This window comes from Staurois parvus, unplaced genomic scaffold (assembly GCF_062004578.1).
Source record: "Staurois parvus isolate SC_StPar_1 unplaced genomic scaffold, SC_StPar_1.0 ptg001257l, whole genome shotgun sequence".
NCBI classification, from domain to species: domain Eukaryota; kingdom Metazoa; phylum Chordata; class Amphibia; order Anura; family Ranidae; genus Staurois; species Staurois parvus.
In genome coordinates this window covers 426,874-454,224 of record NW_028319053.1, presented here as the reverse complement: position 1 = coordinate 454,224, position 27,351 = coordinate 426,874, and the positions used below count along the sequence as shown (strand labels likewise).

The window sequence follows — 27,351 nt, the reverse complement described above, 5'->3', positions numbered from 1 at the left end:
TTAAAGTACCATGCAGCTCCAGTTTGTAAATGTTGAACGCAGATCCTAATGGTAGTGCTAATTGCCACTTTAGACAAGCTGCTAGCGGGCTTTTAGCAAGCTTCAAGAAGTTCTGAAGCCTGGTAGCAGATTGTTTAAAGTGGCAATCAGCACTCCCACTGACTTCAGCATTTACAAACTGGAGCTGAGTGGTACTTTAACCGCCTTCCGCCCGCCATATAGTACAATGACGGGCGCAAGGTGGTTCCCTCGTTCTGGGAGGACGTAATATGACGTCTTCCCATTCTCACTGCGCATGTGCGGCTCCAGGGGCGCGGCGATCGGTAGTGCGCTGTGTCCCTCGGACACAGTGGATCACCGATCTACAGAAAGAGCCGAAGATGTTGGCTCGGTCGTGTGATCAGCTGTGTCCAATCACAGCTGATCACATGTAAACAGGGAAATGCCGGTTATCTGCATTTCTCTACTCACGAGCTGTCATGCTGACAGAAGAGAGGAGAGGAGAGCCGGTAATCGTCATTCCTCGGAGGGGACATCTACACTGATCATCAGAGCACTGATGATCAGTGTGCCCTGATGATCAGTGTAGCCCCAGCAGTGCCACCTGTCAGTGTCCAGCAGTGCCTCGTGTCAGTGCCAGCTGTCAGTGCTCATCAGTGCCACATATCAGTGCCCATCTGAGCTGCCTTTCAGTGCCACCTATCAGTGCTGCCTGTCAGTGCCGCCTGTCAGTGTGCATCAGTGCCAGTCAGTGCCATATGAGTGCTGCCTTTCAGTGCCCATCAGTGATGCCTGTCAATGCCTATCAGTGCCACCTACCAGTGCCTCCTCATCAGTGCCACCTATCAGTGCCCATCACTGCAGCCTCATTAGCGCACATCAGCGCTGCAGCACATTAGCGCACATACCACCAAAATAAAGCTCTGATCTTTCACAAAAAAATGATGATTTCATATGGGTACAGTGTTGCATGACCTCGTAATTGTCATTCAAAGTGTGACAGCGCTGAAAGCTGGAAATTGGCCTGGGCAGGAAAGGGGTATAAGTACCCGGTAGGCAGGAAGGGGGTATAAGTGCCCGGTAGGCAGGAAGGGGGTATAAGTGCCCGGTAGGCAGGAAGGGGGTAGAAGTGCCCTGTAGGCAGGAAGGGGGTAGAAGTGCCCGGTAGGCAGGAAGAGGGTAGAAGTGCCCGGTAGGCAGGAAGGGGGTAGAAGTGCCCGGTGGGCAGGAAGGGGGTAGAAGTGCCCGGTGGGCAGGAAGGGGGTAGAAGTGCCCGGTGGGCAGGAAGGGGGTAGAAGTGCCCGGTGGGCAGGAAGGGGGTAGAAGTGCCCGATAGGCAGGAAGGGGGTAGAAGTGCCCGGTAGGCAGGAAGGGGGTAGAAGTGCTCGGTGGGCAGGAAGGGGGTATAAGTGCCCGATAGGCTAGTGGTTAAAAGCTTCAACAAAGCTAAAAGCCCTGCAAATACTTTGTCAAAGCTCGCTGTTCACACTGCTCTTCTACAAGTTCAAGCCCGTGTGAAACAGGTCTTACAGTCTAGTACAGCGGTTCTCAACCTGGGGGTCGCGACCCCTTTGGGGGTCGAACGACCATTTCACAGGGGTCGCCTAAGACCATCGGAAAACACATATTTCCGATGGTCTTAGGAACCGAGACACCGCTCCTGTCTCAGGCGATCTGTGGGCGGGATGATATGCTGCCCCTGTAACCTGGCCGCACCTCCGGGATCACTCAACAGCTCCGCCTCCTCGCCGCTGATTGGCCACCGGAACTGTAGCTCAGGAGAGGCACACAGGCGGCCAATCACCGGCGAGGAGGTGGAGCTTGGAGATGAGGAGCCGAGCGGCAGCGCGCGGAGATCAAAGAAGATCGAGGGAGCTGCAGGAGCGAGTGAAGAGAGAGGCCAGAGAAGGAAGACAGCTGACAGGTAAGTGCAAATTTTGCTGCTGCAGCCAGGTATGCAGGCTGTAGATGGGAGAGGGAGAGAGCCCAGGCTGGAGCAGGAGTCGGCAAGGTAAGTATCATTGGTGTGAGTGGAAGGGATAGTGCCCCATCATTTGTGTCACTAATACCAACGATGGGGCACTATTCCTCCCCCCACTGACACCAACGATGGGGCACTATTCCTCCCCCACTGACACCAACGATGGGGCGCTATTCCTCCCCCACTGACACCAACGATGGGGCGCTATTCCTCCCCCACTGACACCAACGATGGGGCGCTATTCCTCCCCCACTGACACCAACGATGGGGCGCTATTCCTCCCCCACTGACACCAACGATGGGGCGCTATTCCTCCCCCACTGACACCAACGATGGGGCGCTATTCCTCCCCCACTGACACCAACGATGGGGCGCTATTCCTCCCCCACTGACACCAACGATGGGGCGCTATTCCTCCCCCACTGACACCAACGATGGGGCGCTATTCCTCCCCCACTGACACCAACGATGGGGCGCTATTCCTCCCCCACTGACACCAACGATGGGGCGCTATTCCTCCCCCACTGACACCAACGATGGGGCGCTATTCCTCCCCCACTGACACCAACGATGGGGCGCTATTCCTCCCCCACTGACACCAACGATGGGGCGCTATTCCTCCCCCACTGACACCAACGATGGGGCGCTATTCCTCCCCCACTGACACCAACGATGGGGCGCTATTCCTCCCCCACTGACACCAACGATGGGGCGCTATTCCTCCCCCACTGACACCAACGATGGGGCGCTATTCCTCCCCCACTGACACCAACGATGGGGCGCTATTCCTCCCCCACTGACACCAACGATGGGGCGCTATTCCTCCCCCACTGACACCAACGATGGGGCGCTATTCCTCCCCCACTGACACCAACGATGGGGCGCTATTCCTCCCCCACTGACACCAACGATGGGGCGCTATTCCTCCCCCACTGACACCAACGATGGGGCGCTATTCCTCCCCCACTGACACCAACGATGGGGCGCTATTCCTCCCCCACTGACACCAACGATGGGGCGCTATTCCTCCCCCACTGACACCAACGATGGGGCGCTATTCCTCCCCCACTGACACCAACGATGGGGCGCTATTCCTCCCCCACTGACACCAACGATGGGGCGCTATTCCTCCCCCACTGACACCAACGATGGGGCGCTATTCCTCCCCCACTGACACCAACGATGGGACGCTGTTCCTCCCCCTGCAAAATTACAGTTATGAATTAGCAACGAAAATAATTTTATGGTTTGGGGGGGGGGGGTGGGGGTCACCACAACATGAGGAACTGTATTAAGGGGTCGCGGCATTAGAAAGGTTGAGAACCACTGGTCTAGTAGGACAAAAGTGACGGATGACAACAGGCCAGCATTCTTGGGTGTACACAGTCACTGGATGAGGATTGGATGTGTGGTTGTGTCAGGTTGCTCTGATTGGATGAAGAACAGTGATCAGAAGGAAGGTGCAGCACAAAAGATGATCTGCTTTGGGTGATAATATTGAATATTTGGGAGATTGTTGTGCAAGTTTGCTGGAGAGGAGGAATGAATCTCTGAGCATTGTGTATATGTAAACGTCGGGTTGGGTCCCCAGATGTGGAACTGGGGCAAAGTGTCATTCATAAAATTGTACGGACGTTGTTTTACAGGAGGTGTCCTCCCCTTTACTGATCAGTGCCTTCAGCCCGCTTGTATGGGTGGACACACCCGCCTGTCAGAAAGCCGCTAATCAGCTATGCTGGCCCCTACTAAAACAGGTATGGAGAGCCCCAGGGGACCCTTGAAACTTGTTCCCAAGTTGCGGCCAATTTACTGGATTCTGACACTCTCCTCTTCTCTCTTTCTCTTAACCACTTGCCTTCCGGAGGATTTACCCCCCTTCCTGACCAGGCCATTTTTAGTGACACGGCGCTGTTACTTTAACCATTTGCCGCCCGGCCTATAGCCGTTTGGCAGCGGCAAAAATGCTTCACCTTTCCGGGTGCACGCCATTTGGCGTGCTCCCGCACATGCGCAGTTGCAGAGCCGCGCAGTTGCAGAGCCACGCAGCGGCGCGATCTCTCACCGGCCGTGTACCTCGGACACGGCCAATGACAGATCTGAGTACTGGCCCCCGTTGCCGGTGCCGTGTGTCAGGTCACATGACAGTTGTATACAATGGATGGCTTCATTCATGCCATCCATTGTATACTAGTGCCTAGCTGTGAATGGTCACAGCAGGTCACATGCATATGTCATGTGATTAGCTGTAGCCAAATCACAGCTAAGCACAAAAACAAAAAGCCTAAATGAATCGATTTCATTCAGGTAAATGCTTGCTTATAGCAAAGTAATTCTTTGCTATAAGCAAATTGTGTAAAAAAAAAAAAAAAAAAATACTGATCACTTCCCCAAATTAGTACAATGTTACTATGGTAACATTGTACTACTTTGGTCATAGTAAAATATGAAAAAAAATTCTTAAAAAAATGTAATAAAAAATTAAAAATAATAAAAAAATAAAAAAAAAATATATATATTTTTTTTCATACTGTCACCAGTCAGTGTCCCTGTTCACCGCCATGCCAGTTATATGATGACGCTGTACTGCACTGGTGACAGTATGTAAAAAATAGTGAAAATTAAGTTTTTTAATTTTTTCATTTTCCGAAAAATTATGACAAAAAAAATACAACTTCAAAAAATGCGCCATGCCTCTTATGAAATACGTTGAACTGTCTACTTTGCAAAAAGGGGTCATTTGGGGGATATCTGTACTATTCTGACATTTGGGGGATATCTGTACTGTCCTGACATTTGGGGGATATCTGTCCTGTCCTGACATTTGGGGGATATCTGTCCTGTCCTGACATTTGGGGGATATCTGTACTGTTCTGACATTTGGGGGATATCTGTATTGTTCTGACATTCTTGGACCTCAAGAAATTAGATTGGCTGTCAGTACTTCAGGATCGATCAATATTCAGATCTATACCATAGTTTGTGAACTCTATAACTTTCCTACAAACTAAATAATACATCCTAATTTGGGTTATTTTCACCAAAGACATGTAGCAGAATACATCTCGGCCTAAATTTATGAAGAACAATTATTTATTTGCAAACTTTTATAACAGAAACAAAGAAAAACGTGTTTTTTTTTTCAAAATTTTTGATCTTTTTTTGTGAATTTAGCAAAAAATAAAAACCCCAGCGGTGATTAAATACCACCAAAAGAAAGCTCTAGTTGTGCGAAGAAAATTATAAAATTTTAGTTTGGGTACAATGTTGTATGACCGCGCAATTGTCATTCAAGGTGTGAGAGCGCTGAAACGTGAAAAATGGCCTGGGCAGGAAGGTGTAAAATTGCCCGGTATTGAAATGGTTAACTGACAATTGCGTGGTCGTGCAACTCTGCACCCATATTAAATTTATGTCCTTTTTTTTTTTTCCCCATGAATAGAGCTTTCTTTTTATTTTTTGCGCTATAAACAAAAACAGACTGACAATTTTGAAAATATATATATTTTTGACTTTTTGCTATAAAACATCCAGTAAAAAAAAATTATAAAAATCAAATTTTGTCATAAATTTCGCCCAAAATGTATTCTGTGACATGTCTTTGCTAAAAAAAAAATAAAAAATAAATCCCAATACATGTAAATTAAAGTGGAGCTCCACCCAAAAGGGGACGTTCCACTTTAAGCCTTTGTCCCCCGCTCCCCATTAAGGATTGGCACCTTTGGGGAGCAGGTACCTGAATTTTGACAGGTACCTGCACCCACTTCAACTGCGATCGCCTAGGCGATTGAAAACGGAAGTTGTCCTCCCCCTCCCTCCCTTGTAGTCTTCTGGGACACGTGTCAGGTCCCAGAAGGCTATGGGGCCGTTCACAAAGCGCAGCACTTCTCGCGCATGCACAGTGGGCACCCGGCTGTGAAGCCGCAAGCTATCGCAGCCAGGTGCCCACACTAAGGATGCCTGCGCCAGGGAGAGAAGAAGGCCGTGGTGAGGACACTGCTGGACCAAGGGACAGGTAAGTGTCTGTTTTTTAAAAGTTAGCTGCTACAGTTGCTGTAGCTGCTGACTTTTATTTATTTTTTTTTTCAGCTGGAACTCCGCTTTAATTGGTTTACGTGAAAGTTATAATGTTTACAAATGGCGGTATAAATACTGGAATTTGTATTTTTTTATACTAGTAATGGCGGCGAGCAGCGACTTTTAGCAGGACTGAGGCGGGCATTCTGACACTTGGGGGAACTAACTGTCATTGACATCCCCAGTAACACTGATACAGTGATCAGTGCTAAAAAAAAAAAAAAGCACTGACACTGTACTAATGACACTGGGCAGGAAGGAGTTAACATCTGGGGCGATCAAACTTTTAACTGTGCTGTGTGTGTTTTACTGTGTAAGCATGCTGCTTTGTATTGCTCTGCTATGCAGAGCAATACAAAGCAGCATGCTGGTGCTGACAAGGGAGAGGTCTGTATTGTTTGTTTACATACAGATCTCTGCCCTGTCGGTGTTCCTCGGCGATCGCCGGGTGCCAGTGGGGAATCTCCAGATGGGACGGGTGATCGACAGCTGTAGTCGCCGATGGCGGCGTAGGTAGGGCGGCACGCATGCCCCCTACCCAGAAATGCAAAATCAAGTATATGGAAGTGGTGAAAGGATAAGTTCACTTTTCTCAACATGTTTTCTCACCCATATTTAGGGTGTAACACGTTCAGCATCCACAAACTCATCCCCCCCCCACCCCTTCCCGTTCCCTGTGGCAGTGGATTGGGGAACTTCTCCCTGCACCCACAGTCACAATTTGAACACAGAGCAGCCGTGCAGGGCTCCGCCCGAATGGTTGCGTCATTCATTCTCAAAGTCCTGTGAATGAATAAACTATAACTACCAAACTACCATCGGGCATTGCGGAAGGTGGCTTGCAGTTCTCAATGAACTACGAGGGCGCTGGTGAGCACCTTTGTAGTTCATTGATTTTCCTGGACTTCAGTAACTGCTTGCCTGTATGGGAGGTATGAAGGATTCTGACTTGGCACCCCTGATCTCCTGATCCTGAGTGCAATGCTTTGAAGGCTCCTCAGCAAAAAAATAATGCACGTTTTTTTTTTTTTTACCTGCAAAAAAGTGCATTTATTATTTTAAATTTTTTTTTTTTTTTAAAGGTGAACTTGGCCTTTAAGGGCTCATTTACATTTCCTGCAAGGACTGGCACGCCTCCTCGCCTCTTGTTTGAGCCATCTAAATGCTGCACCGCTGTGTCGCAACCACGTGCATTGCATACAGTTGTGCGGGACTCCCTTCGCTTGAATTAGGTGGTGCTCGGCAGGCAGTGGTACCTGCCAAATGCTTCATGGTATTATCCCGGCTGTGGCTGCAAAACCGTATAACCCCAGCTGTTTTTGCAGCTTACGGGGGGTGCTGCTGGGGGGAGAGGAGGGCCTGAAGGCAGTGACAACGTGGATCAACCATGTTTTATCACCCCCCACCGCAAGTGTAAATGGTTCCTTAGTCTGACTTCCTTCTTGCTCATCCTAAAGATATCGCTGTCCTCATCTCTCATCTTCTATTTTCTCTCTTGTGTGGTTTTTCTTCCTTCTTTCTATATGTGTATATTCTTGCTCCTTATAGCTGCCTAGTACAGTATGTGTTGCTGATCACTGTTGATCACTGTCCCCTGCAGGTGATTTCCGGTTCTCTGCCCTCAGAAGCTGCTCTTTGTTTCTTTACAAATATTCTGCGTGGGCTTCAGACACACGGTCAGCACGAATTCTGTAATGCATCCCTGGTGAGCCTGGCATTCCAGGTTTATGAAGCTCTGGTAAGAATCTATGACACCGCCTCTGACTGTCAGGAGCCATCAAGGAAGCCATTGTACTATGCTAGCATCATATTATTGGAAACAAACATTATATTCATGTGATTACTTACATAGCTTTTCTTCTTTACAAGCGTCCACGGTTCCAGGAGCTGCGACTGGTGATGGAACAAGTCCCAGAGGTCCACATGGACTCCTTGCAGCAGTTTGACACCAAACTTCTATCCCCGGGACAGAAAGCTTCAGAGAAGAAGAGGAAGGATCACTTCCGCAGGCTCATCTCCGGGTGTATAGGGGTAAGCAGAGAATTTGGGATTCCTTTGTAGAAGGGTTAGTTCACCTTTGCAGAAAAATGGAAAGGTGAACTAACCCCGTACACCCTCTCCACCCATTATCCCCCCCCCCCTCCTTGCTTTACTTATCTCTGGCAATGAGATTCGAAATCCCAGCTCTTCTCCCTCTCGTCTGTGCAGTGCTTCCAGGATGGTGAAGATATGGGATACCTTTTGTATGAGTTTAAAGGGTTAATTCACTTTTACAGAATAAAATGCAAAAGTGTACTAACACGGAACACCCTCTGCTCCCCCCAAACCCCTTCTACACCCCCCCAGTCCCTGTTGTAGTTCTCTGGGGATATTGAACTGTCAGGGCTTCCACAGCCGGTCCAGCAGTCTTGACAATTTGAAATACCCATTCCTCCCTATTTTCTGTGCAGTGCCCCTGGACAGATTCTGATTGGTTAGCGCCATCACAGTCATTTAATCTGTTCTGGAAATGCTGCACAGAGTACAGCGAGGACCCGGGAGGGGAAAGAGGGCGGGGAGGATGTATGGTGTTCTCATTTTTTTTCTGTAAAGGTTAACGAATGCTTGAAAACTGAACTTTTAGCCTTTTATTCCCACACTTGTAGGTCCTCCTATGTATTGAAACCGATTACCCTCAATTCCTTGCAGGCCTCTATCCCCACAAAATAACCTTTTGAAGCCGCAGCAGCTAGCTAGAGCCCACCTTCATTTCTTCTCTGAATGACTTCATTATTCATCAGTCTTTTCTCCTGATCCGTACTGATGTTGGCCTGCCTCTTTCAGCTTTTTGCTTTCTCTGGCTTCAGTCACTTTTGCTCTTTGTCAGGTGTAGGCTTGATCTTTAGGATTGATGTCAGTCACTGTACTGTAGTTCTTGTGCATCTTATGAATGAACACACGTATAAAAAATGAGTGTGCTGTACACAGGGGAGGACTGAGCACTCGGGGTCAGTAGGGGGCCCAATGAAATGCCCCTGGTATCTTTCATAGGCTTTTTTGGGTGTGCTTTGAGTGTGGGCAAGGACACAGGGGCCCCGTGAGTTGTCAGTCCGCCCCTGGCTGTACACTAAAAAAAAATCATAAACAATAATAAATACTGCTGCATAAAAAATGCGCATAAATTAATTGAAATGATATACCTTATTTTTCGCTCCATAAGACGCACCTAGGTTTTTATAGGAGAAAAACAAGAAAAAAAATATTCTGAAGCAATGGACTGCAGACATAGTACAGGAGTTGACCGGAGACTGCGGACGCAGGACAGGAGATGACCGGAGACTGCGGACGCAGGACAGGAGATGACCGGAGACTGCGGGCGCAGGACAGGAGATGACCGGAGACTGCGGGCGCAGGACAGGAGATGACCGGAGACTGCGGACGCAGGACAGGAGATGACCGGAGACTGCGGACGCAGGACAGGAGATGACCGGAGACTGCGGACGCAGCACAGGAGATGACCGGAGACTGCGGACGCAGCACAGGAGATGACCGGAGACTGCGGACGCAGCACAGGAGATGACCGGAGACTGCGGACGCAGCACAGGAGATGACCGGAGACTGCGGAGGCAGGACAGGAGATGACCGGAGACTGCGGTCCTCATTCATATGTTTAAATAATTAAAATTCCCAAAATCCAATAACACAGTGCTGTGTGCTAAAAAAAAAAAAATCCTTGAACAGAAACTGCATAGGTTTCTGTAACGGAACCGACCCAGACTGCGCTTGAGTACTTTCGTTAGAATACTGCTTCCCTGTCTGAACACCGACAACAGACATCACAGCCGACCATACAAAATTAGATGACACCAGTCTTGAAGTAAACCAGGAAGTAGTTTATTTGAACACAGATACAAGATATATACACTCGGGGCAATCCCCCCTCCCTGCATAATGACACAGGGCGAGGCAATCTACATTTAGTAAGAGACACACAGGTATTCAAACTTTACACCAGCAGACAGTCCCATCAGGAGGGAGGGCTGCTGGAGACCCCCCCCCCCACACTAAGCTAATTCACATAAACACATACATCCCATAATAGTTTGTTCCAAACAATAGAACAATGGCATGCAGCCACAGAACATTAAACAATCAACAACCCCCACCTATCTCCTAAACATGTCTACATCGTCTGAGACAAAGCCCCACACAATATTAGGACAGATCACCCTGTACCGCTAACAGGCACAGGGTGATTTACACATAAGAGGGATATGGGGAGCTGAGAAAGGGGTCTCCCCACCTCTCCAAAATGAGCTGTGTTCCATGGGCCCCCCACCCGAAGTGACTCCCATCACAGTGTCCAAAAATGCTTGACACAAAAGAAAAAAATCAGTCTCTTAGACGCTTTGATCTCCAATCAAGAGATCTAACGAGCGGATGGTTTTCGGATCCCACACTGACACCCTAGTTAGCCGTATCTAGGAGATGAGTGGACAAATGCAGGTTCACTTGAACAAATCCATCACATCAGAAAGCTCTCCACATCATGCAAGGAAAGGTTTAAAACAGAAGAAAACTTCATAGTGTGACCCAATAAACCAGCAAAAAATGTATTCAAGTATTGCACTTACATACATAAGGTGCATAAGGCGGTGTAAACATTTAAAATTCCCGCGATATCAGACCGCCGGCCAGAACATAGTGACGTCACAGCTCCCGCCTGATGCTCAATACTCCAAAAATGGCATCCTCTGGGATTGGAGAACAGTCCAGTATGAAAGAACCCACATCTGGCATCCCTTTAGCACTGAGTGCTACAGACTTTAAGCTCAGCAATCTGCTGATCAGTTATTTGATTGCACTCTATTGAAGTGATCAACAGATTGCACACTAAAGTCTACTAGCAGTGGCTAGCAAGGTTGCACACATCTAAAGGGATGCCGGACATGTGTTCTTTCTTATATCTGAGGTGAGTTGCTGTGATGTATATATTTACCTATTTTTAGTCTGGTCAGGTGATCCCCTGTGGAAGCTGCATTGACCTATAGGTTCCCATGTCCAGCTGTTGTTGGTGGCGCCTCCTTACCCCTGCAGTCGCCGCTGGCTGACACAGAGGTGTTGGAGCATGTGACAGGACCGGAGTGGGCTGAATATAGGTAAGTTTCCCTTTTTTTTTTTTTTTTTTAATTACACAGGCTCGGTTCACACTGCTGCGACTGTCTTTGGTTAAAACCCTTTTGAAGTCAGACACTGACGCATAGATTGACAATCCTTTCTAACCCAGATTCACACTGGCCTGACTTATGCCACTTGCAACTCATAACATTGCACAGCAAGTCAAAAACGTTCATTTTAATGGGTGCCATCTTAAACAATGTGATTCAAGTCGCAGCAACTTAAAAAGAAGTTCCTGTACTACTTTTCTGGTCTTTGGTACGACTTCAGTGGCATAGACTGCAATGTTAACATCAGAAGTTGCAAGGATTGTCTTAGATTGTCTTAATGTATGTGGCAGTATCCGACTTCAGAGGGTTTTTAACCAAAAAAAAGTTGCATAGTATGAAAATTGCATCAAGTCACATCAGTGTGAACGTTAGGAGGGAACATGTTTAAGAATAGTTAAGTTTAGGCTGGAATTCTACTTTAATGAAAGCTGTCACTTCTACTGATTGATATCTCCACCCATTGTGTTACTGATTGGTAAATGTAGACAATATTGGCAAACGTATTGGGCCGCCGGCCTTTCCACGCACATGAACTTTAATGGCCCCCCAGTCTTAGTTCGTAGGGTTCAATATTGAGTTGGCCCCGCCCTTTGCAGCTATAACAGCTTCAACTCTTCTGGGAAGGCCGTCCACAAGGTTTAGGAGGGTGTCTATGGGAAGGTTGGACCATTCTTCCAGAAGCACATTTGTCAGGTCAGGCACTGATGTCGGGGGAGGAGGCCTGGCTCACAGTCTCCGCTCTAATTCATCCCAAAGGTGTTCTATGGGGTTGAGGTCAGGACTCTGTGCAGGACAGTCAAGTTCCTCCACCCCAAACTGGCTCCCCCATGTCTTTATGGACCTTGCTTTCATCCATGACCTCTTTATCTCCCGCTCCCTTAACCTCCTAGCCATCACCGAAACCTGGGTACAGGCCACTGACTCCACCTCCCCTGCGGCACTCTCCTATGGAGGTCTCGTCTGGTTCCATTCACCAAGACTGAGCGGTCACAAAGGTGGTGGGGTCGGCCTGCTCCTATCACCGCTGAGCACCTTCCAGGTCCTCCCTAATCCTCCCTCCCTAACTTTCTCCTCCTTCGAGGCTCACTGCATCCGGCTCTTCTCACCCACCCCCCTAAGGATCGCAGTGATCTACAGGCCTCCCGGATCCATACCCCGCTTCCTGGATGACTTCGCTGCCTGGCTTCCCTTCTTCCTCTCCTCTGAGCTACCAACCATCATCCTCGGGGACTTCAATATCCCCATCAATGACAACAGCCCGGCTACTTCCCAATTCCTCCACCTAACCTCCTCCTTCGCGCTCACACAGCACACTCAATCCTCCACCCACATCATTGGGAACACCCTGGACCTCGTCTTCTCCCACCTCTGTACCCTCAACCAGTTCTCTAACACCCCCTTCCCTCTCTCCGACCACCACCTCCTCACGTTCTCCATCTCCCCTTCCCCTAACTCCCCCCCCCCCCCCAGAGCGCCAAACCATCACCAGCCGCAACCTTCGCAACCTGAACCCGGCCCCCCTCCACTCAGCTGCCGACCGCCTACACGACAGCATCCTTCCACTGTCTTGTCCTGACCTAGCCACTAACACGTACAACGACTCACTATCAGCTACCCTAGACTCTCTGGCACCCCTAACCACACGCTACATCAAACCCAGACCGCTCCAACCATGGCAGAACGACCACACTAAATGCCTCAAACGTCGCAGTCGTGCGCTGGAGAGACTATGGCGCAAAACCAGGTCCCCCCGTTCATTCTCCCTCTACAAATCTGCCTTCCTCACTTACACCTCCTCCCTCCACGCCGCCAAGCAGGCTTACTTCGTAAACCTGATTAACACCCTCTCCTCCTGCCCTCGCCGACTCTTCTCCACCTTCAACTCCCTGCTCTCCCCCCCCCCTCCTCCACTCAGTACCTCACTCACCGCCCACGAGATTGCCACTCATTTCCACAATAAAATTGATGCTATCCGTCAGGACATAGTCAACTCGCAATCTACCTCCCCACCTAGCCTCCCCCCCCCTATCTCCCCCTCATCTCTTCCCTCCTCTGACCTCGCAACCGCACTGCCCCCCTCCACACCCAAGACCCCGCTTACCGTAACCCCACCAGCTCTGCACTCCTTCAGCCCCGCTACCACTGAGGAAGTCACCAGGGTCTTCTCTGAAGCCCGCCTCACTACCTGCCCCCTAGACCCTATCCCCTCTCGACTCCTCCAGTCACCCCCCTCTTCCCTCATCTGCTCCCTCACCCACATCTTCAATCTCTCCCTCTCTACCGGCGTATTCCCCTCCCCCCTAAAGCATGCGCACATCACCCCCATACTCAAAAAGCCCTCCCTGGACCCCTCTGACCCAAACAACCTCAGACCCATCTCCCTGCTGCCACTCACTTCCAAACTCCTGGAGCGCTTAATCTACAACCGCCTAAGCGCCCACCTAACTGACAACAACCTCCTTGATCCACTACAGTCCGGCTTCCGTCCCCTACACTCCACCGAAACCGCCCTCCTCAAAATCACCAACGACCTACTTACCGCCAAAGCCAAAGGCGACTACTCTGTCCTCCTCCTCCTGGACCTCTCCGCGGCCTTCGACACAGTTGACCACCCCCTCCTCCTTAATAAACTATTCTCCCTTGGCATCAGAGACACCGCTCTCTCCTGGTTCTCCTCTTACCTATCCCGACGCTCCTTCAGCGTTTCCTACAATGGTGCCACCTCCCCTTTCCTCCCCCTCTCTGTTGGGGTCCCCCAGGGCTCTGTCCTTGGACCCCTTCTCTTCTCCATCTACACCTCCTCCCTTGGCAAACTCATACACTCCCACGGCTTCAACTACCATCTCTATGCTGATGACACTCAAATTTACCTCTCCACCCCTCACCTCACCTCCACTTTCTCCGCCCGCAACACTCACCTCCTAAACGACATCTCTGACTGGATGTCGCTCCATTTCCTCAAACTCAACCTCTCCAAAACCGAGCTTCTCGTCTTCCCTCCTGCCCGCGCCCCCCCCCCCCATCCTATCCATCACTACTAACATCACCACCATCAATCCCGCCCCGCAAGCCAAAGTCCTTGGGGTCATTCTGGACTCTAACCTCTCCTTCCAACCTCATGTCAAATCACTGACAAACACATGCAGGCTCCACCTCCGCAATATCGCCAAAATACGCACCTCCCTTACCCCAGACTCCGCTAAACTACTTGTGCACTCCCTGATTATCTCACGCCTTGACTACTGCAACTCCCTCCTCACCGGCCTACCCCAGTGCAAACTCTCCCCGCTTCAGACCATCCTGAACTCAGCTGCCAGACTCATCCACCTCACCAGCCGCTCCACCTCTGCCACCCCCCTCTGCCTCTCCCTCCACTGGCTCCCTATCGCCCAACGCATCAAATTCAAACTACTCACTCTGACCTACAAAGCCATTCACAACACTGCCCCTAACTACCTCACCGACCTGATTCCCAAGTACCACCCTACCCGTACCCTTCGCTCTTCACAGGACCTCCTTCTATCTTGCTCCCTGGTCTCCTCCTCACACGCACGTCTGCAAGACTTCTCCAGGTCCTCCCCCATCCTCTGGAACTCACTACCCCAATCCATCAGACTGTCACCTTCCCTCCTCACCTTCAGGCGCTCCCTGAAAACCCACCTCTTCAGGGAAGCCTACCCCACCCTCACCTAACTGCTGCTCTCCTTCATTCCTCCTACCACTCCATCCCCCACAGCCACTTCCTCCTGTACCACTACCCCCTCCCTCCCAGATTGTAAGCTCGAAAGAGTAGGGCCCTCTTACCCCTCGTGTGCTGTTCGTAACTGCTGTAATGTTTCATGTATTGTCCCCCCCTCTATTGTACAGCGCTGAGCAAACCCTTTGGCGCTATATAAACTCAATGTAATGTAATGTAATGTAATGCTTTGTGCACTGGTGTGCAGTCATGTTGGAACAGGAAGGGGCCATCCCCAAACTCTTCCCACAAAGTTGGGAGCATGAAATTGTCCAAAATGTCTTGGTATGCTGAGGCCTTAAGAGTTCCCTTCAATGGATCTAGGGGCCCAACCCCTGAAAAACAACCCCACACCATAATCCCCCCTCCACCAAACTTAACACTTGGCACAATGCAGTCAGGCAAGTATTTTTCTCTTGGCAATCCCCAAACCCAGACACATCCATTGGATTGCCAGAGAAGCATGATTGGTCACTCCAGAGAACACGTTTCCACTGCTCTAGAGTACAGTGGCGGCGTGCTTTACACCACAGCATCCGAAGCTTTGCATTGCACTTGGTGATGTAAGGCTTGGATGCAGCTGCTCGGCCATGGAACCCCATTCCATGAAGCTCTCTATGCACTGTTGTGCTAATCTGAAGGCCACATGAAGTTTGGAGGTCGTTAGCTATTGACTCTGCAGACAGTTGGTGACTTCTGCGCACTGTGCACTTCAGCATGCGCTGACCCCGCCCTGTCATGTGACGTGGCCTACCACTTGGTGGCTGAGTTGCTGCTGTTCCCCGTTGCTTCCACTTTGTTATAATCCCACTAACAGTTGAGCGTGGAATATTTATGTGACGGAGGAAAGGCAGGACAGAACACACAGAGTGGATGGCAGACGCACAGAGCTTTATTGAGACAAACAGACGGCAGTCCTTCAAGAAGGGGGGTGGCAGAGAGGGTGGATTATCCACTAAATTCCACTAGGAGAGCCAAGGGGGTGTCTGTGTAACAGGGGTAGTCCGACACAGGAGGGGGTGCGAGGGGTCACCACCGCAACAGTTCAGGTAACACAGTGGGGAAGCTGGTACTCATGGATCCAACAGGGTGCCTGGTCTCCCAGGGGTAGAACGCAGGTACCTGTGGAGTCCGGATCAGGCGGGTGGCCTCTGGCAGACGGGCTGTGGTAGTCTCTCCCCCTTCTGTGGGGTCTCTCGCAATCGCAGGCAAGCTTTCTCTGGCCGCCTCTTCCCTCCTGTGGGGTCTCTGTGAGGCTGGGGTAGGCTTGCAGAGTCTAGTCAGAAAGGTCTCGCCGGAGCTTGAGATCCTTTGCTGATTGCACACCGGAATGAAAACGGAGCGCCTAGCATCAGCCTCTTAAACTGCTGCAGGATGCTCCCCGGTCGCCTTGGCAACCGGGAGGGGGGAAGGGAATACTAGACCCCAGGGAGAATCAGGCTGGTGACAGGGACATCCTGGGGGGCAGGGATGATTACTGCATAGATGAAAAGCAAGTTGGGAGGTGTGCAGAGAGCTCCCAGCCAGCTGGCCGGGAGCCCAGAGTAATATGATTTAGGCCATTTGGCCTAGTGACACAGGGGACAATTGGAACAATACAGAGCAGGACTCTGACTTGCACATGTGGCAACCTATCACAGTACCACGCTTGGAGTCACTGAGCTCCTGAGAGCGACCCATTCTTTCACAAATGTTTGTAGAAGCAGTCTGCATACCTAGGGGCTTGATGTTATACAACTTTTGGCCATAGAGGAGATTGGAGCACCTGAATCCAAAGATTTAGAGGGGAGCCCAATACTTTTGGCAATATAGTGTATATCTCCTCCCCTGCGGTTGTCATGTCTCTTTGTGTAATGGTAGCTTTCCTCCTTTTCTCATTCTAGAAACCTCTTGGCGAGCAATTTCGAAAAGAAGTTCACATCCGGAACCTTCCCTCCTTATTCCAGAAGAAGCCTCGCCCGGTCTTGGAAGATTCCATTATTGGAGGCTGTCCAGCAGCCCTGCCGGCACTATTTCAGCAGTGATCTCTGGCTCGGTTCCCTGGACCTGCTGGAGGGATACTCCAGACCACATCCCTGCATCTATGGACACAGGGTCACTACAGAGAAGAGCACGCTGGTCTCAAACCCGCCTGCAGCTTCGTCATCTCTTCTCCCCCTATGGGGGTCTGATATATGATAAACTATATAGACATTCCCTGCCAGCGGTTAATGATGGTGCTCATTGCCCGGCACTAGTCAGTTCCCTCATTTGAGACTCCGGTGATGACAGACCAATGTGGGAGGATCCGTCAGGGCTGAGACGATACAATGCTGCCAGCAGCAGCAATGGTGTCTTGTACCACGATCATGTTCTCGGAATCAGTGATAACAGAAAAGATCTTTGCGACTACCAACCAAAACACCTCTGGGGTTCAGCGTCCTACAATGGGAAGAGCTACTTATTTCACGACCAAACATTTTTTTTTTTTTTTTTCATTTACAGGAGACAAAATTCTTACTGTTGCCAATTATGGTTTCCATTATCCTTTGCCGCTGACCAGGCATCAGCTAGGCAGACTTTAGGAATGAAGTTTTATTTTTTAATTCTCGTGAAGTCACTCCGGCACCCCCCAACCTGACCGTTCTATTTATTTTCTTGTGGATAGTTCAACTTTTTAAAGTAATTATTTGAGCAGGAGCCCTGAACCACCCTCCTTTATTTGGATGGAAATAAATGGATGTTTGGTACATACGTGGTGTGCATTTCTCGGTTTTCTGGATCTGGTATGGCTTGTATAAAGCGAACACAAAGTGTCACAGCAGCAACATAGGAATCAATTCAAATGTAAGTGCAGCGCTAAGGCACAAGTGACAAATGCAATCATAAAGTGCTTATGTGAATAGACGTGTTCATACAATATTCCAATAAAATGTCTCAGATCACATAAAATCATAAAAAAACTCAAAAATTTGGAATATAAATAGTGGATAGTTCGTGACACTGCAGGTCACAGAAGTCCAAGTGATATATGTGTGCTTATGTAGCAATAATAGTGATTATACATAGTCCGTGGCACTACAGGTCACAGCAATGCTTGGTGTTTGTCCAGCAATACCAGCTGAGATGCTCAAGGGTGCTCATGTGCCAACATGGTAATCCACCACCTTCTATGGATGTGCACTCACCAGAACGCTACTTGTATAATCGTGTTAATGCTGATCATTATGGGGTGTCTTAGGAAGCCATAAATAGGGATCGGACTTCTTCAGGGTCAGGACTAAGCAAAACCAGTCAAGGATCCTCCTAGGGGGAGAAGCTCACCACAGGAGCCGAAGGTATGGCAATATAGTGTTTATTGTAAATAATTCAAAACAATCCACGTGGATACAGCAGAGTTAAAAGCATACCAAAATGGCCGCTGCGGCGGCCTGACATCAGTACGTGAGGCTGACGTCCTTTAAAATTAAAGAATACGTTCACCTTTCGGAATATGTTACATGTTCCAGCTCCTGCTGCCTCTCCTGCAATTTTTTTTTTTTTTTCCAGCACCCGTTGTCAAAATTTAAAAACTGCAGCTGTGCAGTTCTCCAGCCACACGGCCGTGTCATTCATTCACAGAGTTCTGTGATTGAATGCACTACATCAACCATCGGCCTCCATAGCTGATGGCTTGTAGTTCCCAATGAACTGCTATAGTGCTGGTGAGCACTCATCATTCATTGATTCTTCCTGCCATTCAACAACTGCCTACCCGTACAAGGTACAGGCAGACAGCTGTACTGAGTGTGTTTTGGACCGGACCAAGTGTCTGATGATTATCTGCCCCTGTCCTAATCAATCATGTGGCATGGGATGCACGCATCTGAAGAATTCACTCTGACACACTCGTTCAGCTCTGTGAAACTTTTGCTTTATTGGTATGAGGAAGTGCGTTTATATAGGCACACTCCTAGGCTGTGTGCAGAGGTCATGTGAGCGTAGTGTCACTAGGCTGCGTATAAGCTTCTGATTGGTCATGTCCATATAAGGCAAACTTCCTTCAGGGCTCGTGCATCACCGTTTGGGTGTAACACAGGAAGGAGGCTCCATCTTGATCATGCATTCCTTACTCGATGGGAGGGGGTGTATCTGGCAGCCATTTTGAGCAAGAAATACTATAAAAAAAAAAAAAAAAAGTAGAAAAAGGTATATATACACAACACATAAATATATATATATATATATATATATATATATATATATACATATACACACACATTGCAAAAATGGTCATTTTACTTACTTCCATCACAGTCCCCCCTTAAAATGATTATTTTCTCTGTCCCTATAAAACCATGGAACCTAACTCATCTGTTCTTATGTGCCTTGGAACGCTTTTGTGCTGCACGTTAGACGAGTGATGGCTAGTCCACCCCCCCTTGCCACATACTTTACACATAAGAAAGTCAGATGCTTTCCCTATGGGCCAATAATATATGTAATTTATCCAGTCAACATTCTTATTAATGGTCACTATGGGAATTAAGGATTCAAAACCTGCATTCACCTGATCTCTTGTCTTGAACTCATCAGGGACCCCCCTTGGAACTCCTATGGCATCTATATATACGTGAGGGTCAAAGCTTCCTTCTGCGTGATGGCTACCTGTTGGGCCCGTGCCAGGTTTACCAGAAAAAGGATATACAACACAGTCATTGTGGTATAGGCAGGGTCTTGTCTTCAGAAATTTGAACTTTCTTGTAATAGGTGTGTATCCAGGTGTTCTTCCCCGCCAGCTTGACAGAAGTGGCTGTGGTCAGCAGGACTTGGAATGGACCATCATATCTTGGCTCAAGGGAATATTTTCTCACAAATTTCTTTACTAACACCCAGTCTCCGGGCAGTAGGCCGTGAGTTCTTGTATCTGACTTAGGATCTAGAATGGAAGAAAACACCTGGGCATATATTTCGGTTAGTTCAAGTGATAATGTGGTTATATAATTGGTTAACACATCAGATTATAATTGCAACTGTTGTGAAAAATAACAACCAAGTCTCGGGGCCGAACCAAACAAAATCTCATAAGGGGATAGGGAGTATTCTCCCCTTGGTGTGTATCTGACGCAGAATAGGGCAATGGGCAGACTGTCCGGCCAATTCATACCAGTCTCTTGGGCCATTTTCAGCATTCTAGCTTTCAGAGTGCCATTCATTCTCTCTATCTTCCCACTACTCTGAAGGTGATAGGGGGTGTGGAATGCCAGGGTGACCCCCAGTGCGGCACACACTTCCTTGGTTACTGAGACGGTGAAGGCGGGGCCCTGGTCACTATCACCTCTGGGAGCCCATATCTGCATACAACCTCAGTGAGGAGCTTCTTTGCAGTTGTTTTGGCAGTCATGTTGGTTACAGCAAAGGCCTCCGGCCAACTGGAAAACATGTCCACCACCACTAGGGCATACTTGAACCGCCCACTCTTGGGCATCTGGATATGGTCAATTTGTATCCTCTGGAAGGGATACAAGGGTTTTGCCAAGTGTTTCTGTGGTGTCTTCTCTGTGCGTCCTGGATTGCACTTTGCACAGATGGCACATGATCTGCAAAAGTTGTTTCTCAGTGGAGTGATCCCTGGTGCCCAGGGACAGACTGACAACTTATGGGGCCCCCGGGCAATAGGGGATCATGGGGCCCCTGTGTCCTTGCCCAAACTCAAAAAAGCCTATGAAAAAGGTACCAGGGGCTTCTCATGGGGCCCCCTACTGACCCCGGGTTCTCAGGCAGTTCCTGAGTTTCCAAATGGTCAGTCCGCCCTTGCGTGGTGCCACATAGTACTTGTTGACGAGAGAGTTCATAAGGGTTTTGGACAGGTGGGCTGCTCCATGTGCCCACTGCTCCACAGCTGGGTATAGGGTTTTGGGTAGACAAGGTTTCTTGTTGCATTTAAACAATCCACCCTTGAGAGTCGCTCCCCTTCGTTTCCAGCTTTCCTTCTCTTCTGGGCTTGCTGTTTCCTGGAGTTCCTTCAGGTAACTCCTGTCCACTGGTAAAGTTTGCAGAGTCAGTACTGGGTGTGGGGTCAACGCTGGGTATAATGGGTATTCTTCTGACTCCACCCCTCCTTCCACTTCCTGCGGTCCTCTGGCCGCTTGTTTGGCTGGCATATCTGCCAAATGGTTCCCTCGGGCCTCTTTTGGGTTCAGTCTGCCATGTGCTTTTACTTTCAAGATGGCCACCTGCTAGGGAAGGAGTAGGGCATCCATCAAGTCCTTGATAGCTGCGCTATGCTTTACTGGTGTGCCTACCGCTGTCAGGAATCCTCTGGCCTTCCAAATGACTCCAAAGTCGTGAGCGACCTTTAAGGCGTATCTTGAATCTGTGTGGATGTTGGCTCTTTTTTGTCTTCGGACAGTTTACACGCAGTAGTGAGCGCTTGTAGCTCTGCCTCTTGTGCAGACATTGTCAGTGGTAAAGATTCAACCTGTAGGACTGTCTTTGGTGGTAACAGCGTATCCTATATGGTATCTGCCTCCTCCGTCGGCAAATCTGGAGCCATCAACAAAAATTGTAAGGTCTGGATTCTCCAGGGGCGTTTCACTCACAGTAGGGAGGTGTGTGGTTTCCATTTTCATCAGTTCAAAGCAGTCATGGGTCAGATCAGTCTCTTCAGAACCGGAGTCTTCTCCCCCTTTGGAAAGTGGGAGGAGGGTGGCAGGATTCAGTGTCTGGCAGCGTATTAAGGTGATGTTATCCGGCAACCAGGAGAGAACACTGAAGCCTTAAGTGTCTGGCGGTGGACAGGTGCTTCGGCTGGACTTGATTAAGTATAGCGGCAATGTCATGGGGTGCAAAGAGGATAAGATAGTGGCACAGGACCAGATCAGAAGTTTTGTCAAGTAGGGCCTGTGCGGCAAAGACAGCTCGCAGACCTGAGGGGCCTCCTCTTGCCACCGCATCCAGCCTACAGGAGTAGTAGCCCACTGGACGTAGGGCGGTTACCATGTAATTGGGTGAGTACCCCAGCAGCATGTCCTTGTTGTTCAGATACAAACAGCTGAAAGGGTTTGTCATAGTCCGGGAGACCTAGTGCTGGGGCCGATGAAATAGCTTGCTTTAAAAGTTCAAAGTTGGATATTGCATCTGGGGGCATCTGGAAAGGGTCAGACTTTAGGGCATCATAGAGTGGTTGCATTAGCAAGGAAGCTTCTGGAATCCATGCCCCGCAGTAAGAGATCAGTCCAAGGAAGGCATGGAGTGGCTTCTGGCCTTGGGGCAGTGGAATGTCCAGGACAGCCTTGACCCTGTCTCTTGTGAGATGTCTTATGCCATGGGACAGACAGTGACCAAGGTAAAATAACAGATGTCGAACACCACTGTAGTTTGGGTTTGGAGGTTTTGCAGCCCTGATCGGCAAGGTAGCATTACAGGCTTTCTGAAGTATCTTCAGCGGTGGACAAGTCATCAGCACAGAGGAGGAGATTGTTTACATACTGGAGGAGGGTCACTGCTGGATGTTCCTTTTGCCATGTGTCAAGTATGGTGGTCATGGCTTTGGCGAACTGGCTCTTAGAATTTTGCGCCCCTTGTGGCATAACTGTCCAGGTATATTGCTGTCCGTCACGGGAGAAGGCGAAAAGGTATCTGCAGGAAGGATTCAGGGGAACGCTGAAGAATGCATTTGCCAGGTCCACCACTGTGAAGTATTTAGCTGTTGGGTGTATTCCTGCAAGTAGAGTGTGGGGATTTGGGACGATAGGCATCTCCAGGATGGTGGCCTCATTCACTGCTCGGAGGTCTTGGACCATTCTGTACTTCTCTGGCTCCCCTTTAGGTGTCTGTTTCTTCACAGGAAACAATGGTGTATTGCAAGGGGAGGTGCAAGGAATAAGGGCCCCATTTGCCATGAGGGATTTGATCTGCTTTGAGATGGCGGCAGATTGTGCTGGCTTTAGTGGATTTGTGGCTTCCGGGGTAGGGGAGCTCCAGGCTTCAGCTGCACCATGACCGGCGGGACTTTTAGGTGTCCAATATCTTCAGGTCCTGTGGACCACAGGCAACTTGGGATCCTGGCCATCACAGCCGATGGGATGGTGTTAGTGGGTGACTTCTCCAGGGCCATTAGCAGGGGAATGGAACACAGTGCAGAAGTGTCCTCGAGCCCCAATGGAGAGAAAACAATGATGGTCCCATCTGAAGAAAATATGATGGAAGCTTGAAGTCTGGACAGTACATCTGCACCCAGGAGGTTTAACGGGCAAGTATAGGAGACAACAAACCGGGCTAGTAGGTCTGGAAATGTCCCAACATGTAGAGGGCGAGTCAGTGGGCTAGCTCTGGGGGTCCCATCTCCCACGCAGGATATGTCGATGTCAGAGAAATATGAGTGGTCGGGCAGGTCTTTTGTTCTGATTACACTTCTGACTGCACCTGTGTCAACTAAAAATGTGGTTGGGTAAGGTCACCTCCACTAATGGACCCCCTGGATTCTTTGAAGACACTGCCATGAAAGGGGAGGGTGACACAGGCTTGCCCAATTCTTAGCGCAGGAGATCCAGGTGCTCTGAGCTAGGTCCGGGATTTTGGTGTTGTTGCTGGCCTTGTGGGTTCGGGTTTCATTGTGCTTATGGGGGGAAAGACTGTCTAGGACGTCTGGGCTCTCTGCATTCCCTTTTGAAATGTCCCGGTTTTTCACAATTGAAACAGGTTGGTGGTGATCTCGGTGTATATGGGGCGGTTTCTGCAACCATGAGTGGTGTGGCCTTTTTGGTGGGCTGGGAGGACTCCAGGCCTTTTGCCACTAGTAAGAGGGTGTCTAGGGGCAGCACATGGTATTCAGGCTGAGCCATATTAAGGCCCTTCCTGACTGGCTCACTCAGGCCTGCCATGAGGGCTGACAACAGCATCTGGTTGTGCACCTTGTTGTGGGCACTAAACCCTAAATCTGAGAAAACTTGTGACAATCTAGTATGGAACTTTTCCACCAACTCGGCCTTATCTTGGGTAACATCTTGAATGCTAGTGGCCTGGTTGGCCAGTCTTTCCCTTGCCCAATCACGCAGTTGTTCACAGAATTTCACACCAGAAATAAAGGTATTGTCATCGACAATCCTTGCGTCTTGGAAACTTTTTTCCATTATTGGCCAGTAGGCGTCACCTGCTTTTATTTCACACAGACTGACCAAGTGTCTCCTTGCTGCAGAGTAGGTCTTCTGAATCTGGGCTACCCTCCAGTAGAAGGGCATGGGCTCTTTTTCTGGATCTGGTAGGGTGGTCACTAGAGTGGATGCTTGGGATGGAGTGAAAGTGACATACATCACGAGTGCATCGGCCACCAGCCCAGGTTTTACTGTAGATATCCGTGGCATTGGGTGGGCTTGTGGAACGGGTTCCAAGTAATCAGTTCTCCATCTGGGGGGTAGGAGTCAGAGGGATTGGGTGGAGGTGCCCTGGTGTGGTTCTGGTACGGGTGTGAAGATGCTGGGGGGGTCTTGATAGGAGTGTGAGTGTGCACTCCCGCCTTGTCTGGGCCCGGTGTTCGGGAGAACTAAAACTTCACCTGCGAGTGGTGTTGGGCCCCGCCAGACTAAGCATGATGGGGTTTTGGGGCTCTGCGGGTGGCACATAATAGGTACCATCCGCTCTCAGGACTGGGTAAAGAGAAGTTACAGGGTGAGTAGGCCTTCCGGTATGTTGGCTAGGTGTACTAAGATGGCCGCCATGACTGGGTGTACCAAGATGGCCACCACCAGACAAGGTCATGGAGGGTGCCATGGTGGGTTGGGCCGGAGGCGGAAGTATGGGCAGCAATGGGGCGGCTTACACTGGGCGGGACTCGGTGAGAGGGGCTGCAGTTACAACACGCGTCTCGCCATTTGAGGGTTTTGGGCGTTACATTTGGCGCACGTCCAGGAGGAAACGCCTCCATTATAGGGTGGTGGCTGGCTGCCTGTAGCCGTTACAGATATATTTCCTGCTTTATCCATTTTTCTTTGTGGAGATTGACAATTGTCAGGCAATATTTTTACAGAGATTTCCCTATGCCTGAGAACCAATATGTAAATATTACTTTTTCAAACAACCTTTCTTAATAGGAGGTATATCTACCTGGCATCCTGCCGACTATGCCTAGGATGCCAGCTATATAAAAATCACCAAAATTTGCCAAATTGCACGAAAATCCCTCGACACTTGAATATCAACCCCCAAAATTCAGTTTTTTTTAATATCACTTTCTTGTCTTAAAATATATATAATTTTTAAAAAATTGGCAAAATGCCAAATAGCAATATTTCTTTTTCCTTAATGAGACCCCAACCATCCTCATGAATGCCAAACATCACTCCACAAACACATTTAGGACATGACATATCAGTCTATCTCGGTGGGCTACGAGTACAGATCACTGAGTTACCTTCGCAACCCATACGGCCGTGGCACCCCACTGTCACACTCCCATGACACGTAAATGACACCTCTTGTTCTGCAACACATTACTATGCTGCCGCACCCAAGAGAACTTATGTGTCTACCCTCAGTAGTTCAACTCCTCGTCCACCTCAAGACTAACACATAGAGACAGGCACAAGAACATAAACCAGGCAGCAGATAATCAAGTACAGGTTCTAATAAAACTGGGCTCCGGGCAAGTTATTGTGATGGATATGGTAAAATTTGGTTTCCTGTTGAATATATACATATTTCTATACATTTTATACATATCTACTTTTATACTTTTTTTTTATATTTCTAAATGTTTTGTATGAATATATATGTGTTGTGTGTATATTTTCTGCCTGCTGGGCTTTGTGGTACTTTAAGAAATCCTTGCTCAAGAAATGTCTGCTCAGCAACCCCTCCCATCGAGTGAACTTGAGAACAAAGGAATATTTCTTTTCAGAGATAAGTAGAAGAGGATCACGCCTATATTCTGAAAGGAGATTGTTTCCGTGTAAAGTGACCAAAGACTAATATAATGCTTATGCTGCTCTCACGTGATGTTTGCATCATCTTGCATATATAAGCTCACTTTCTCATTATAATAAACTAGAAGTGTTCATAGACTGAACTTACGTGTGTCAGTGTGAGTCTCTTCCAGTGTGCACACATTCCAAAGCTAGCAAGATTAATTAGGACAGGAGCAGATAATCACCGGACTCATAGTCCTCACTAAATCAGCTGGTGCCGAAACCCGGGACTCCGGGTCATGAACCTACGGAAAGCCGACCCGAGAGGGCAATAAGAGTCAATCGGCACGGACGGGACAGAGCCTAATCAACTCTAGAGCGTGGTAAGATATATTTTGCTATCTGACCAGTGCTTATCCTGTCCTTGATTCATTCCTGTGCCTAGTGCGGCTGCTAAAGGTCACTAAAGGCAGGTAACATTGCTTGCTTGGAGTCTCTTTTTGAACCCTACCTGCATGTGAATATCTGCTGCCTGCTTTCTGTTTTATGTGGTTTGTACTTGTTTTTGTGTCAGTCTTGAGGTGGCTGAGGAGTGGAACTACTGAGGGTTTGACACATAATTTCACTTGGGTGTGGTAACATTGTGTGTTACCAAACAAGAGGAGGTGTCGTTTATGCATCACAGTAGTGTGACAGCGGGGTGCCAAGCCGTGTCCATTGAGAAGGGTTACTCAGTGATCTGTACTCTAGCTCACTGAGATAGACTGATATGTCATGTCCTACCTGTGTCTGTGAGTTAATGATTGCCATTCATAACAGAAGGTTGGGGTTTGTTAAGGGTTAAGGAAAGTCAATACAGCAGCCCGTGAAGAGTCTTTGATTTCTTTTAGGAAGACCAGAGACAGGAGATGGGTCAGCAACTGATAAGACCGGAGAAAGGAATACTAGCATGTGAGCTGGTTGGGGAGAGGGAGGGGGAGCAGTATGTGAAGAGATTAGTTAACCTAGCAAAAGTGTGTGGAATTAAAGATAAGGACGTTAGTCTACAGCCGGAACCATGGCGCAAACTAATAAAAGAAAAGAAAGGTGTCTTGGTTGACAAACTCCTAAAGACAGCAGAAGCTTGGTATAATGTAGCCAAGGCTATCCATGAGGAGCAGTGGACAGAAGAGGTATTGCAACAGGGAGGAAAGACTGTTTATGTGTACCATCAATGTGTTAATATTGAAAAGGAACACCCACCATCCTATTATGGTGTTTGTTCTGCAGACATTAGGCTCTGCCCTTCGTCTACCGACCTTTTCCCTGCCCTTCCAGTTCTGTCCCAGCCCAGTGCACTTCCTGATGGTGGCCATCTTGCTGCACCTGCCTTTCCACTTCCTGCCCAGTGCACTTCCTGATAGCAGCCATCTTGCTGCGCCTGCATTGTTACTTCCTGCCCAGCCCTGTACACTTCCTGGAGGCGGCTATTTCGGTACACCAAATCAGACA

The 27,351-nt window shown here is 49.0% G+C and overlaps 1 protein-coding gene, 1 long non-coding RNA gene and 1 pseudogene across 2 annotated transcripts in view; 1 reads left to right on the top strand and 2 right to left on the bottom strand.

Annotated features, from left to right (window-relative positions):
* The window catches only part of XPO5 (exportin 5), a gene marked incomplete at its 5' end in the record, with an annotated part of 66,080 nt that extends 48,349 nt beyond the window's left edge, over positions 1-17,731 (top strand). Inside the window, 4 exon segments of the mRNA XM_089660654.1 lie at positions 3,628-3,735; positions 7,656-7,793; positions 7,925-8,086; positions 16,882-17,731. Of these exon segments, the coding sequence (XP_089516780.1) occupies positions 3,628-3,735; positions 7,656-7,793; positions 7,925-8,086; positions 16,882-17,022 (549 nt within the window).
* Positions 17,732-18,868: 1,137 nt separating this feature from the next.
* Positions 18,869-19,910, bottom strand: LOC149437767 (uncharacterized). Its single transcript, XR_016308013.1, has 2 exons — positions 19,527-19,910; positions 18,869-19,134 (listed from the first exon to the last, which is right to left on the bottom strand). It is a non-coding gene; the product is annotated as an uncharacterized LOC149437767 (long non-coding RNA).
* A 67-nt stretch (positions 19,911-19,977) lies between these two features.
* Positions 19,978-20,633, bottom strand: LOC149437766 (protein NYNRIN-like; annotated as a pseudogene).
* Positions 20,634-27,351: the final 6,718 nt, after the last annotated feature.